Source organism: Vicia villosa, linkage group LG5 (genome assembly GCF_029867415.1).
Source record: "Vicia villosa cultivar HV-30 ecotype Madison, WI linkage group LG5, Vvil1.0, whole genome shotgun sequence".
Lineage (NCBI taxonomy): Eukaryota > Viridiplantae > Streptophyta > Magnoliopsida > Fabales > Fabaceae > Vicia > Vicia villosa.
The window spans coordinates 167,058,004-167,073,757 of NC_081184.1; the positions used below are offsets into that span (position 1 = coordinate 167,058,004).

At 32.7% G+C, this 15,754-nt stretch overlaps 2 protein-coding genes across 2 annotated transcripts; both read right to left on the reverse strand.

Moving 5' to 3' along the window:
* Positions 1–2,235: 2,235 nt before the first annotated feature.
* LOC131608122 (uncharacterized) lies at positions 2,236–3,191 on the reverse strand. The gene is made up of 2 exons (XM_058880051.1): positions 2,725–3,191; positions 2,236–2,644 (listed from the first exon to the last, which is right to left on the reverse strand). Exons 1-2 carry the CDS (start codon positions 2,872–2,874, stop codon positions 2,402–2,404), a joined length of 393 nt encoding a protein of 130 aa, XP_058736034.1. The 5' UTR covers positions 2,875–3,191; the 3' UTR covers positions 2,236–2,401.
* Positions 3,192–4,575: 1,384 nt separating this feature from the next.
* Positions 4,576–7,710, reverse strand: LOC131603771 (ABC transporter I family member 6, chloroplastic). Its single transcript, XM_058876195.1, has 3 exons — positions 7,128–7,710; positions 5,838–6,137; positions 4,576–5,053 (listed from the first exon to the last, which is right to left on the reverse strand). The coding sequence occupies exons 1-3, from the start codon at positions 7,620–7,622 to the stop codon at positions 4,964–4,966; spliced, it is 885 nt and encodes a 294-aa protein (XP_058732178.1). The 5' UTR covers positions 7,623–7,710; the 3' UTR covers positions 4,576–4,963.
* Positions 7,711–15,754: the final 8,044 nt, after the last annotated feature.

The window sequence follows — 15,754 nt, forward strand, 5'->3', positions numbered from 1 at the left end:
TGATTTCTGGGGAACAATTAGATTTGTGGACCCTTGAGCGCATTCAAAACCTAATTTCTGGGTGGGGTTACTTAGAAGGTTCTTACAAAGTGTGGACGAAAATCACTAACATTGATAGCAACTACTTTCAGATTAGGAGTGATGATGATGCGTATGATTTTGGTGCATATTGTTGTGCGATGCAAGTTGATGGGGTACTGTGTGTTGAACACGCTGCGTGCATAAGTGTAACTGGGAGCAATCAAAACTTTGTGTCTGAGTTAGAGGATAGTGATGAAGAGATTGTTGAAGGGTTGAACGATAGCGAGGATGAAAGGACGACTGCTATAGCTGATGGTTTTGATGGTTTTGATGGTACTGATGACACTATACCACTTAGTGAGGGTCCAGTCATAGCAGGGTTGTTAACATATCCAAATAAGAAGAAGTGTGATGATGAAGAGTATGCTAGTGAAGATTTATTGAGCTCTGATCCTGATAACTCTGAAGACGAAAAAGGGCCAAGGTTTGAGAAGTTTAAAAAAGAGGAATTAAATAAGGATTATAAGTTTAAGTGGGGTATGGAGTTCAATTCCCTAGATGACTTTAGGGAAGCTATTCGTGAGTGGACTGTTTTGAATGGGAGGGAAATAAATTTTGTAAAAAATGAGGGGTATAGAGTGAGGGTAGAATGTAAGGTCAAGTGTGGTTTTTTAATGCTTTGTTCAAAGGTGGGCCATAAACACACTTTTGCCATTAAGACTATAAAGGACACTCACACATGTGCTAGGATTTTGGATAACAAAACTGCCAATTCCAAGTGGGTTGCCAAGGCTGTGGTCAAGAAAATGCAAACTTCTGATAAAGTCCGGATCTGTGACATCATTCAAGACATGAGACAAAACTATTCAGTTGGCATAACAGTGGCAAGAGCATGGAAGGCTAAGATGATTGCAAAACAAATCATAGAAAGAGATGCAGATAAACAATATGCTGATCTTTGGAGATATGCAGCTGAGTTGCATAGGGTGAACAATGGAAATACTGTGAAGATAACCACTAACAGACCAATCCCATCCATCCAGCCCAGGTTTGGTAGTTTTTATTTTTGTTTTGATGGCTGTAAAAAGGGATTTATCAATGGATGCAGACCCTTCATTGGGGTTGATGGTTGTCATTTGAAGACCAAATATGGAGGACAACTCTTGATAGCGGTTGGTAGGGATCCCAATGACCAGTACTTTCCACTAGCCTTTGGAGTTGTGGAAACAGATACAAAAGAATCATGGAGGTGGTATTATCTTTGTATGTTAGTATTATCTTTGTATGTTAATTATGTATTCATATATTTTTATCCTTGCATGTTTATTATGTTGTGCAAACTATCTTACAGAAGAAGAAACAACCTTGTGCTGCTACATCTACTCAACCTGGTGCTACAACTGATGGGGATGCTACATCTACTCAACCTGGTGCTACAACTGATGGGGATGCTACATCTGCTCAACATGGTGCTACAGAGACTCAACCTGCTGGTGCAAATGAGGTTACTAATTCTGTTGTCGAAGATTCATTGTTTGGGGATATAAGTGATGCCATGATTGCAAGTCTACCCGACATAAGTGTACAAACAACAACAACTATAGGCTCAACAAGTAGCATAGACAAAGGCAAGGGGAAGGTGAAGCAAGAATTCAAACCATTGCGAAAGAGGTGTAGTGAGAGAATTAAAGAGAATTGGTTTAAAAAACCAAAACCATTTACAGGTCCTGGATCTAAACCTGAAGAACCTTTCTGTTTTACAGAAGATGAAGAAGAAGAGCAGGTTCCAAAGAAGCAGGTTCCAAAGGGTACCCCTAAAAAGACTCCAAAGAAGACTGTGAAGAAGAAGTCAATTCAGGATCTCATTAGTTGATTATGTTATGCACAATGATATGCACATCTGTTGGTGCTTTTTATGTTATGACATGCTATGACAATTGTTAGTGTTTTTTGATAGTGTTTTGTGCACACCTGTTTGTGCTTTTTGTTAGTCTGTTATGCACACCTGTTTGTGCTTTTGGTTAGTCTTTTATGCACACATGTTTGTGCTTTTGGTTACTCTTTTATGCACACATGTTTGTGCTTTTGGTTAGTCTGTTATGCACACATGTTTGTGCTTTGTTTTAGCAGTTAATTGCACTAACTTGTAATGGATACAATCTGTGACATCTATTAATGATAACAATATGCTTTATATAACACAACAAATGTCAAACAATATTTCTTTCCATTCTTTTCAAACTACATAGAACCAACATTCTTTTCAAAGTACATAGAACCAACCTAGATCAAAATGCACAGAACCACCTTAACTCAAAATACATAGATAATTAACCTATTACTGACACCAAAATACACAATGTCATACTTATTGCTTTCATTACATGAAATTATACAATAAACCAACTATCAAACAACACATAAATATAGCAATCTGGATCTGCAAAGTTTTCCTTTTCTGGGCTTCAAGCTTAATCTTCAATTTCACCACTTTCTTTGTCACTGATTCCAACTGAATTTGAAGTACCTCACACTTCTTGCAACATGGATGAATCACTGTATTGTCTTTGATGGAGTCTCCATTTTCATCATCCCATAAGAACAATTCGCAACTATTGCCAGTCTACAGAACACGATTTGCATAATTACTAACACAAACACACATAAAAAAAACGCAGAACAAATCATTTCCAACATACTTACCCCAGCATTGCGACATTTCCAGAACTTTCGATTCCGGTTTTGAACTGTGTTGGAGACCCACATCTTCATGGGTCTATCACAGCCGCATCTGGGCAACACTTGATGGGACACTGAATCAACACTGCTTCCTCGAGAGCTGCTTCCCACCATGATCAATTGGGTCTACGAATAAGAAGGCTGTAGAAGAACGATTTGGGAATGAAAGTTGCAGAAACACACTGATGAAGAAGAGTATTGGAGCTATGGAGATTTAGGGGCGCCGCATGTAGGAAAAATTGATTTGGGAGAAATATAACCTAGAAACGGTGAAGAAGAAAGATGAGTTTGAATGATACACAGTCAGCATTAAATAATACACAGTCAGCAGGTGTTGGTAAAAGGGTGTGGTGAAAAGGGTTTACAGGTTTTACAAGGGTGCGTTACTAAAAAAATATCTTAAGGGGGGTGATACCAAATCTCGCCCTAATGGTAGGGGGGATCGTACAATTAACCCAAATAAAAATGTCTTACATTTTATGGTTGGTATGTATATTTTTTACTTTAATGCAATTTTTATTTAAAAAAAGATTAAGATATTTTTAAAATTAATTAAATAATTTCATCTTAATATAAATATTTTTTATTATTTACCTTATAAATATTATTTAAAATAATAAATTTTAATCAATTAGTCAATTACATTAATTAATTATTACTAATTGAAATATATCATTTGCTTGAATATTTCATGTAAAATAATATAAAGAAACACATTATACAAATATTTATGTTATTATTCCTTTTTTAAAAAAGAATTGATTTTAAAATAAAATGTATTATCTAAAATTACAAATACTATAATATATTAAAACAAAATCAATGATATTTAATTTGATGAATAATAAATGAAAATATAACAGAAATAATTTGATGAATAATAAATGAAAATATAACAGACATATTTAACACTAGCAAATTTTCTTAACATAAGTAAAAAATATCAAAAACTCATAGATATAAATGGAAGGAATAAATATCCATTTTTTCTTTTAGGCATATGGACCCTCATCAATAGACGTTCAAATCATAATTAAATTTAGTTAGTAGTCAATTGAGGAAAATCATGGCAAAGTACTTTTAAACACTTATGCAAACGCAAAAAAAAAAAAAAAGATATTTTATAAACGCTTTTGTTCTTCACTTAAAACAAAATGTTAAGTGCACAGAAAAATGCAATCTGATGGAGGCTGAGATCAAAGAGAATAGCTCGTGGGTATTGAAAAATATTCTGCAGCAAAGAGAGAACATCACCAGGTTGCATTTTACTCGTGGGATCTTATACAGAGAAAGAACAAATTCCACATAAAGGATGTTTATGAGACGCTGGTAAGAGGATAGATTATACAAGTTTGGCATGGTTGACAACAGTAGATGCTATTTTTGTAGTGAGGATGAGAACCTGAATCATTTGTTCTTTGCCTGCGAGGAACTGAACAAGATTTGGTGTATTGTACTGGATTGGGTACATGTGAAGAATAAGCCCAAAGAGTGGAAAAATGAAATTAACTGGATTCTAAAGCAAAGCAAAGGAAAGAGGTGGAGGGCATCCTTGCTGAAGCTTACTGCTACGGAAACAATATATGGTGTTTGGAAGCATAGAAACGATAGGAGTTTTGGCAACAATGTTGATAGAAACAATATAGAAAAGAATATTATAGATATGATTGTATAGTAACAAGCTTAAAGAGCACATAGCAAAGTTGATGTTGGTTTAGGTGCTCAATTTGTTTATTTGTCAGGATTCGAGCTATCGCCTTGTATTTGTTGGTTTTTGAATTAATCAAAGTTTGATTTTGTTCCAAAAATAAAAAATAGTTGAACTGCACTTATATTCAGTTTACACAGCTATACTATTCAAAATTCAAATACATTTACACTTCCGGTATTGACTAAACTCATCCTTGCAAAAGAAAGTTCCATAAGATACAACTATTCAACATCAACCTAGCTCAATACCAAACCAGAATGACTAAAGATTTCAAATTGAAATGAAAATAAAACTTAGCTATGATCCTGCACCCAAAATGCATAGGATCTTATCATCAGTACCTTTTGAAGAAAATTGTGACTTTCATCCCATCTAATTATACTGTTTATTCCCGATTAAGATCTTGAGAGGAATACTCGTGCAATCGGACAGACCAAAATAAGCCCCGCCATTTCACAACAAAGTTTGAAAGGGTGGCAATACTAGCTTTAATTAAAGTAAAGCGGAGACTGGTTCGTATCCATCTGCCTCAATTGCATCTACCATAGATAGGTCGCCTGTCCTTGCAATTTTGCCATTGTCCTGATATTTAAGAAGAAAAAGAAAGGTCTATTCAGGTCATTTCACAGTATAAACATTGCATTCAATTTTGAGAGAAAAACAATGGAATATTTCAGATTCAGTCAGCTCATGTCTACATGCTCTCTCTAGACTTTTTATTTCCCAACATGCAAACTCAAAAAACAATTCAAATATTTATTTGATGACGTGATTTTAACTACCAAAATCTCCCTACCAAATTTTCTTCATCGTATCCTCCTAGTATTCATTTGAAAGCGGTGGAGGAGATTAAAAATTGGAGAAAGTGTGTGAAAGCCTAGCATTCTAACTTCATTTATCAAAACTTATCTACCAAACAATTATTATATGCAATATTCCTATTATGATCCGCTAGATGGGGTCATCGGCATTGATTGGTTGAAGCCATAAAGGCCAGCCATATACTACTAGGATCAGAGTTAGACCATTTACCTCAAAATCTTTCTAAATAGTGTGGCCTATAGTTTTCTTTGATCTCCCTATTCCTCTAACTATTTCATTATCATTCATTTCCTTACTTTTACTTCTACAAGTCTTCTCATATATGCGAAAACCACCTAAACTACGAGATTCTATTATCTCCTCAATTACAGTGTAGGCGTTATCCAATTTCCTAATATGCATAAAGCATTTATCATTTCCCTCAAAACATAATGACAAAAAAGCTATACTTGTTCACCACGCGTCCACGCCTAAAGTCTGAAAATGAATAATCCCATTCAAGTCCAAAACTTGGAATATCATTTAAGATCAGTTTGTAACTTACCATAACATGAACATGGGAAGGTTTCAAAAGATCAAGAATCCGCCGATAGTGAGTAATCATCAACAAAGAATTCTCCGGGGTAAGAATTTTATTAACTGCACTTGCCACATCCCTGAGCGCATCAACATCCAATCCCGAATCAATTTCATCCAAAATAGCCAAATCTGCCCCCAAAACCGCAAGCTGCAGGATTTCATTGCGTTTTCGTTCACCTCCACTAAACCCTTCATTTACATTCCTATTGAGAAAGTCAGGCTTCATGTTCACAAGTTGTAGCTTCTCCATCAGATAAGAAAAACACTGCAAACCACACACACAATCAGCCTTTTAAAAACCATAAATAAGGGCAATATTGCAACAATCATCGGTTTTGAAAAAAGTCCTCAACTGCAATTCAGTCGTGAAATCAAGGTTTTTGATAAATGCCCGACTGCAATTAAGGTCACGTAAACTTTATGCAATACTGATTCTCCATAATATCAAGGATTGTTAGGTAAAGGAAGCTAAAATAAAAACCAATCGGCAACTACTATCCTGGTCGCGACATCACAATTTTTGGATATCTATACTGCTGTGATTAAGGTTGAATGTTTTTAATTCTACAAATGCAAAAATTGATTTTGCAGAATTAATCTTAGTTAAAAGTAAGTTTAAAGTTGAATGATTTATATTTGGAAATTGGAGGAGCTACGAATCCTTGCTTCACATGAGAATCAATTCTTCTGGGAAAATCAATTCTAAATAGTAAAACTCCAAACATACCAAAATCAATTTTAAGTCTCATAATCACATTTGAAAGCAATTGCGGTGAAAATATGAAGCACAGACACCCCTAAAACGACCCCGACAGTGACACGGCGACAACGTTAATAATTTGAAAAAATGAATAAAGTAAATGTAATTGCAAGTGTTGGTGCAGGTGTCCGTCATCGACATGGACACGCCTGATTTCAAGAGGTGTCGGTGGTGCTTCATAGGAAAAAAACTTGTTTCTGTAAAATTGATTACGACTAAAAGTGACTTGAAGATAATTCTTACAAAAGTGAATGGAATTGTGAATTCATGCCTAAAAATCACATTTAGACTCAAAAGCTACAAGGTCCAACTTCAAGTAGAATGAATTCAGAAAAGCATAATCAATTCTGTAATCAATTTTACTCGAGAGCAACCAAACATGACAAAATCAATTCTACTCGAGAGAACCAAATATCCAAACATACACTAAGGACTATGACACGGTGGCCGCAACAGTGATTCATACACTAAAAATAAAACAAATTGACAACCAACCTCAAGGGGTCCAAGTTCAGGAAGCCCAAGTTTCTTCCTCCTCGCATTATACGCCATAACAAGAAATTGATCATTCGAAACCCCCGGAATCGCAACCGGCGACTGAAAACTCATGAAAAGCCCTTCAAGCGCTCTTTCCTCCGGCTCCATCTCAAGCAAATTCTCTCCTTTAAACACAACGCTCCCACCGGTAACTTCATAATCCGGATGACCCACAAGAACCTTAGCGAACGTGCTTTTCCCAGAACCGTTCTTCCCCATGATAGCGTGAACCTCGCCCCTGTTGACAGTGAGATTAACGCCTTTGAGAATTTCGAGATTGGATTCTACGATTTTTGCTCTAAGATCATTGACTTGAAGGAGAGGAACATCGCTGTTCGCCGCCGTCGCCGCCGCAACGCAAGGGAAGTTGCGGCGGGTTTGGGGTTTAAGAGAGAAACGGAATTGGAATGGAAGAGATAGCGATAGTGATGATGATGATGATGAAATAGCCATCACTACTACTACGCTGTTCTGTGCTAACTGCTAAACAAATAGATAGATAGTTTCTCTCCTCTTTGAAAAGCTTTAATTCTCGACAAATTCGGGGCACGACGCTAAATCTATTTCTTGGGCACAACAAATAAAAAAATAGCAATTTTTTAAGTTTATTTTAATTTTAATTTTGTTTTTAATTGGATTTATGGATGGTTGAAATTATGAAAGAGAAAGAAAACTCTTAATTTATTTTTTAATTAATTAAAATTTTGTGATTGATTATGGGTAAAACAATTTCTTATATCCGTGTCAACTTGAGAATTTTTCTTAATTCTCACCCATTTTTATATGTCAAGAAAATTATTTATTATTTTAATAGAAAATTTTCGTTTTAATTTCTAAAAAAAAAATACAGAAAACTCAAATTATTGGGGAAACTAATGCAATGATTATCCCTAGAGATGTTTATGATTACTGTAGTATTATTTTAAAGTATGAAACTCAGCCGTGAAATCCTATACTTTTTCGACTTAACAATCATTAGAAAGTTCATCATAGATTTTTTGAGTTGGTTCTTAATTCTCAGTTTTCTTCTTTAGATCATGGATGGAGGACTTTTATTCTTTTGAGAAAGCTTAGGACTCTTGAGATAACAATTAAAATTTGTAGCAAACAAGTGTTTGGTAATCTTAATTATCAAATTGAATCTTTCTAAAATGTGATTAAGAACTTGAACTTACTGGCTGACCAAAAGGCCATATATGTCCAGGATGTGGACAGTAGCTCGAAAATGGTTTTTGATTTTTGGACTCTTTTTAGGATAAAGGACTCTCAATCGATCCAAAGATTGAAAGTTAGACGATTTAAGGAGGGAGATGCTAGTTCAGATTTTTTTCATGCTTCTATCAAAAGTAGGAATAGAAGAAATTAAATTTTAGTCGTTAAGGCTGGTGATAGTTGAAGGAATTTAAAGAAATTCAATTTTAGTCGTTAAGGCTGGTGATAGTTGAAGGAATTTAAGAGGGTTTTCAAATTTTTGATCCTCTTAGCGGAACAATACCATTGAACGAATTTTGATTAAATCATTAATCACAAAATAATGATTCTAAAATACCTCATAAAGTGAATTAGAGACAAAAATAATGATTTCGAAATACCTCTTAAAGTGTGATTTAACTTTGATCACGAACGAGAAAAATACCATTGTCTCTACGAAGTCCACCACCACTACTACTACTACTACTACTGAAAAGACCTTTCGTAAAACAATATTACAACGGCCTCCATGTTAACCATGGTAATAACTTGTTTTTGAGTTTTTTTTTTGTATTTAGTGAAAGCCATTTCACTATGATCATATTTAAAAAACGTAATGAAATGTACCAGGAGTTACAGGGTTGAATCCTAGATCCAACCATTTCCCATTTTATCGTCACAAAATGGGTTTGTCCTTGTATATCACCATTGTTCCTTTAGTCAACCGTGGTGTAAAGTTCAATAATTTCATCACGGTTCTTCTTATCAACCACGATGAAAGGTGATATTTATCTATATAAGCGAATTTATCTCCTGCTCATTACATAATAGTCGTTTCTCTAAAACAAATCTAACATATTTCACTATTCTCTTAAAAATAAAATTCTAACATCTATGTCACTCATCTCACCTACGACAACCTACAGGTTCATCTTTACCAAACTAATACATCGATTTCATCATCTTCAAATCTATGGCTACCTTCAGGTTCGTATTCACTAAACTTATGCAACAATTTCGTTTATGTTTCAAACTCTTTTTATCTATTATTATTTAGTTTTTGTTTCTGCTTATTGTTTATGTTTAAAACCCTAACATATAATGTTTAAATCTTATCTATAATTGTTTTTACCGTAACATAATGTTTTGACTTGTTTATGTTAATGCTTATTTTTACTTGTATGTAGGATAAGTGAATGAAAAGAATTAACGAGGATGAAGCTAAAGTGAGCGCGTCAAACTTGTGTGAGCACTGCAAACACATGTTTGATGCTCTCACTTCAGCTTCATTCTCTTTCTTTTTTTTTTGGATTCTACTATGGGACAAGTACATTATATGTTGTTTAAGGTTTTTTATTGATGAATGTTGTTAATATTTATTTTAGATGAATTTATTATATCTCATGTGGTTTGCTTTTTTTTTTCCCAATACCTTAATGAATATATAACCTTTTGAATTGCATTAGAAAATTATAGTATGATAGATAAAGTTATATTTGAAAATAAGTTACACATTCAATTCTAGACAAGAATCCATTATCTGCATTTTGCTCTTTAATAGTGAGAACTTGTTTAATGCTTCTTATTTTTCAACCTCTCATTCCTTCACCTCTAATTTAGTTTGCAATGTAAATAATATGTTGCAAAATGAACTAGAGGTGAAGGAATGAGATTGAAGAACTAGGAGCATTACAACTAGGCACACTATTTGACATATAATTATGGTCCCACGCCCGTGGTAGAAAGCATCATACATACAACAGTTGAGCATTCATTATGGTATCTCATTTCCAACAGTCGTGGTATCCCTTTTCTATAGTAGTGCACGCAAGTGCAAAGTGTTACTAGCCAAATTTTTAAGAATGACAAAAATTAAAACTAGGATTAAAGGGGAAAGAGCTTCTCTATTTATAGAGAGCTACTAAAACCCTAATGCTCTTATTTGGAACTTTAAAAAAATCCTAATCTTATTTATATTTAATTAAATTATTTCAATTAAATTAAATAATTATATTATATTATATTTAACTAATTAATTATCAATACTCATTTATTTAATTAAATTATAGTTAATTAAATAAGTTATATATATATATATATATATATATATATATATATATATATATATATATATATATATATATATATATATATATATATATATATATGTCTTAATGTATTAAAAAATTTAAATACTATTAACATATAATTAAATTAAATATTATTTACTTTAATCATCCATTCTATTACCAGTACTCTATGCGTGCGACCTTGTAGGTTCTCGTAACATTGAAAATAATATTAAATCTCTTACTTAATATTATAAATAGTGAGTGGTATATAGCAACACATTACCACTATCAAAGTGATGAGAATATTGTGTGATCTGACATAATCTTTCTATATTAATGATCATGTGTATAATTGCATTTTTGCTTATATATCTATATTGAACACAAGACATATTATAGTCTAGTATTATATTCCTTGATCCTCGAGTATATTTGATAACAAAAATAAGTTCAATATCTCATATCAACTTATTTAAGCATGGTCATGCATTTCATAAACATACTATATCAAGGGGCTCATATATATATATATATATATATATATATATATATATATATATATATATATATATATATATATATATATATATATATATATATATATATATATATATATATATATATATATTACTCATGTATATGTGGGAAAGAAAAATCTCATCTAGGTCACTCATGTCCCTCAACATGATTTGTAAAGTACTCATCTACCATCTTTATGGTCATCATATTACGAACAATGATTGACATTAAAGTACTCGACTCCTTATATAGGGTCCATAGTTGCTTCAAGTCGAAGGGTTGTATACACCATTATACCTTTATGAATAACTTATGACACTTACTTACATACTATGTAGTATTCTCATGGTTGGTCAATCCAATACAAATATTACTCCTAATATTTATATGTATGTGACGACTTGATATCTCATATCCATGACCCGTGAAAAACGGTCATCAGTCTACTCACATAATAAATACAATGTCTAATTTATATATATATATATATATATATATATATATATATATATATATATATATATATATATATATATATATATATATATATATATATATATATATTAAGGTTATGATACAAAAACATATACCACCAATATTGATTGTCTATTAGGACTTTTTCAAGCCAAGAAATGTACTCTTTAGCATTCATAATCGAAGGGGCGGAACGAAATACACGAAAGGTGTTGCTCATATAACCTAGATCTATGGGATTCGCTACATCAACAACATATTTGTCTTTGGAATCTTTTGCGTCAGCTACATGTTTTTCCTTAAGTTTCTTCGTCTCAACGATGAGTTTAGCCTTAGAGGGTTTTGATTGAACAAGAGATTTGACACTAAGGTTAACAATACTAGCCATTGACTTTTTCAATTTAGAAATGGGTTTTCTATGATGATAAGCTGGGAATAATTCCCAAAGCTTATCAATATTTGCTTTAGGGGTCAGGTAATGGACCCATAAGCGCATGAGTTTCACTAGATATAGAAAAAGGGATCGATACTTAGGATTTGTAGATGCACATATTCTTCTCTTGAAGTGGAGGTTCAGGAACATACTCATGGCTTTCAAAATGAGTGGACCCATGATTCTAGAGGAAAAGGAAAAGATTCTTTTGAGCTCTTTGAATCCTTCAAATTCTTTGATTTTGAACCAACCATGTTGAAGACTGGTGGATGATTTAGAGGAAAAAAGGTTTTTCATGTGTTTTGGAAAGTGAAAACTCAAAATATTATGAAGGAAATTAGGAGTTGGAAAGAAGAAATGAAGAAGAATGGTTATTTATAGAAGAAAAATAAGAAACTTTTTAGTTTCATTATTGACAAGTGGAGTTTAATCGTGGGACACGTGTATCTCGCCAGGGTTTGAGCTAAGCAGTTGCTTTCTATGGCCCACGTCCTCCTTGAAAATCAGAGCCATGATTAGATTTTTTTAACTTCGCATGCCTCGAAGTGGCGTGTGATAAAGTGGTCATAATGACCATAACCTTGGCACAGTGTGGGTTGCAGCGTCAAGTATATTAAAAAATGCCCATATTTCCTATTCGTCTAAGGTGACATTTTTTGAAGGCAATTTGTTAGCTGGGATTCTTGACATTCTCAAATCTCAGCATATCAAGAAGAAGGTTGAAGAAACACTTAGTTGAATTTGGATGATTCTATAATGTGTTTTCGACGGCATGTTGGAGTTACCTTTCAGCATGACGATATTCAAAGGAAAGCATCCAAGTCATTAGGTGCACCGCAGTGTTTGGGACTTAACAATTTTCAAAGCAACATAAGGAACATTTTGACGGAGGCAGTTGGAATATGTAGCGTGGCTAAATAACTATCTTTTGGCCTTATATGCATTAGTAGGACACGTGGAGACAAAATCGAAGGCAAATGCATGCATCGAAGACGTGTCAATCAGTATAGAAATGACTGCTCTTAACAATTATTTATATATTAGTATAAATAGAAATCTTAGCGTTAGGATTAAGTGAGTTGAATTTACTACAAAAAACTCGTTATACTCAAAGTACCAAAGCAAAGTGAGAAACGAGTTGATCGAGTGCAATGAATTTTCATTCGATGCAAAGTCTTTTATTTAAAAGCTACTTTTATGCATTCAAGTTCATTTTCATTTAAATTCAATTTCATTTACTTTCAGTTATCACAAATTAGACCACTGTCAAAATGTTTTACAATTTTACAACGCATTTTACTTTATTTCTTTCATTCTACTATCAAGATTTCGCCTATGTCAAAATCCTTTCTTTTTTTTACATAAACTCATACCAATTCCATAAAACCTTAACCATTGTGTCTTAGGATTCACTAGTCGATCATGCAAGTAAACTTTAATAAGAGGCTAGCGGTTGTTTACTAAATTTCACGGTAGACAACCGTGTATAACTCTATTAATGCCAAGCTTACCACAATGTAGTTGTAAACAAATTCGCACCATATGATAAAAAATTTAACCATGAAGATTCTATGTGTTCACTTTCTCTAAACACTATAAGCAATTATACGTACCCTTAGGATTTTGTGTCAGTGCCATTGAATTCTAGGAAGGTTTCGTTGTGATAAAGTTGTTGGATATGCTCCAAGCCTTATTTGGTGTTACATTTATGCATATATGATGTCGCATGTGCTCTCTTGGTTCACCAACACGTTACTGACGTCGAAACCAACCCTCACCACCTTTATCAGTATTTGGGTTTGGTACATTGTTGAAAAATTCCTCTTCATAAAAGATAGCAGATGTCTCTCTATTTTACATAGGATTCATCCAACGCTGAGTCGATGACCACGTCATCTCTGTGCTCTCTCATTTTCAGAATGGAGAAGTCCTCATGAAACAAAAAGTGATTTGGTGTGATTTTCAGCTATGTGCCAAGTCAAAGAATTTATGCGGAAGACCTCCCAAAGGTGCATAGCTTTGTCTCGCTACACATGCTACAACAAGGTGCATAGCTTTGTCCCGCTACACATGCTACAATGTGGATATCATCCCAACGGTTATATACTTTGTTGGCGAATGAAAGCATGAGAGGGAGCTACACCTCCCTTCGTCTCTTTATCTCTATTTTTTGGCGCGGTCTCGTTGGTTGCGATTGAGCTCAATTCGACATGAGTTACTATCTGAAGGATTCTTCCAAGAACCTATCGTGCTATACCTTAAACCTTCAATTTAGGACTCGTCATGTTTCTCCATCAAAATGAGTGACAAAATAGAGCGTCCAAATCCTTTTTCCACAAACGATGCCAAATGATTTTGAAAAGAACGACGAGGTTCACGAACAAAGTGATGAATCTAGTTCAGATGACAAATTTTAATATATAATTTTTGTCTTATTATTCAAGTCCGATACCTACAAATATTCCGACGTTCAAATTAAGAACAATCAATAGTGAGTGATATTTTATATTACAATAATATGTGCTTGAAATTGAAACCTTCATTAAACCTTATAATAGGATTCTAGAATTCAGTTCTCTAGAACCTACTCTTCGAAGACACAATCTCAAAGACCCAAATGCTCTTAAATTTCATCTTACTTTGATCCGACCTTCCCATTAGTTTGTGGAACATTTGGGTCTTTTGCTATACTTTGAAGCACTTTTCTAAAAAATGCAAATATAAGAAAGCAGCCAAATGGGAAGAAATAGTACATACAGTGTCATCAAATTGACGCATCAATGGATCAAAATCAAATCAAACAACCTCACGCCGAAATCCCATTTCCAGGCTACCTACCAGTCAATTTTCATGACTACACCTCACTTTTATTTCTAGGATTCCATAAAGCTCTTACACGTAGCAGTTTTTTTTTTCTAAAATAAAAATTAATGATAAATTACTTATTGTTTTTTTTTTCTTTAAAATATTTCTACTTAAATAAAAATGTCGACATAACATAACTATAGATTGATAGGTACCAGATTATTTTGGAAAATAAATAGAAATAATGGTTAATTGAAGAATAAAAAGTATAAAATAATTTTATATTGAGAATCAATCACCACAATATATTCAATTAAACAAGTTTTTTATTTTAAAAATAATTTAATGACACGATAAATTGATGACTTTTTATTGAATGACAGTATAAAAAGTGCAATAGCAAAACAATTTTGTATAGTTGTCAAATTTGTTCAATTATGTTCTTATTGCATCAATATTATACACTTTAGCATCATAACAACTAATAAACTTTTTTATAATAATTTAAACAAAAATTCAGAAAAATAAAAATAGCATGCATATATATAATATTATAAAAATGCAATTGGAATTTTTTATTAAAAAATAAATCTATTACAAATAAAATAAAATAAATATCATAAACTATTATTAGAGCAATTTCAATTATTGAATAAATATCATAAATTTTGAAAATAATGATAAGAAACTTCTTTTAATTTAATAAAGATTTTGATTTCGAATCAATATTAATTTTTTTTGGAGAAAATATTTATTTATTTTTTAAAATAAAAATAAAGTAAATATCATAAATATTATAAGAAAATGAATTATGAATCTATAGAAAAAGAGTAGTCTATTTGGAAGCTACCATAAAGACCATAAACAACACAACGCATCTGCCACGTCATTCCAATGAATGGCTTCCTTTCGTTTCATGGACGGAATAACAAATAAACCAACACCTAGATATTTTATTTTCATTCTAGAACCATAAATAATTTCCCATTAAAAAATTAAATAATACTAATATAAAAAATAAGATATTTCACAATTGAATAATTAAGACTTGTCCATTTAATTGACTTATATTACATACTTGTAATATATAT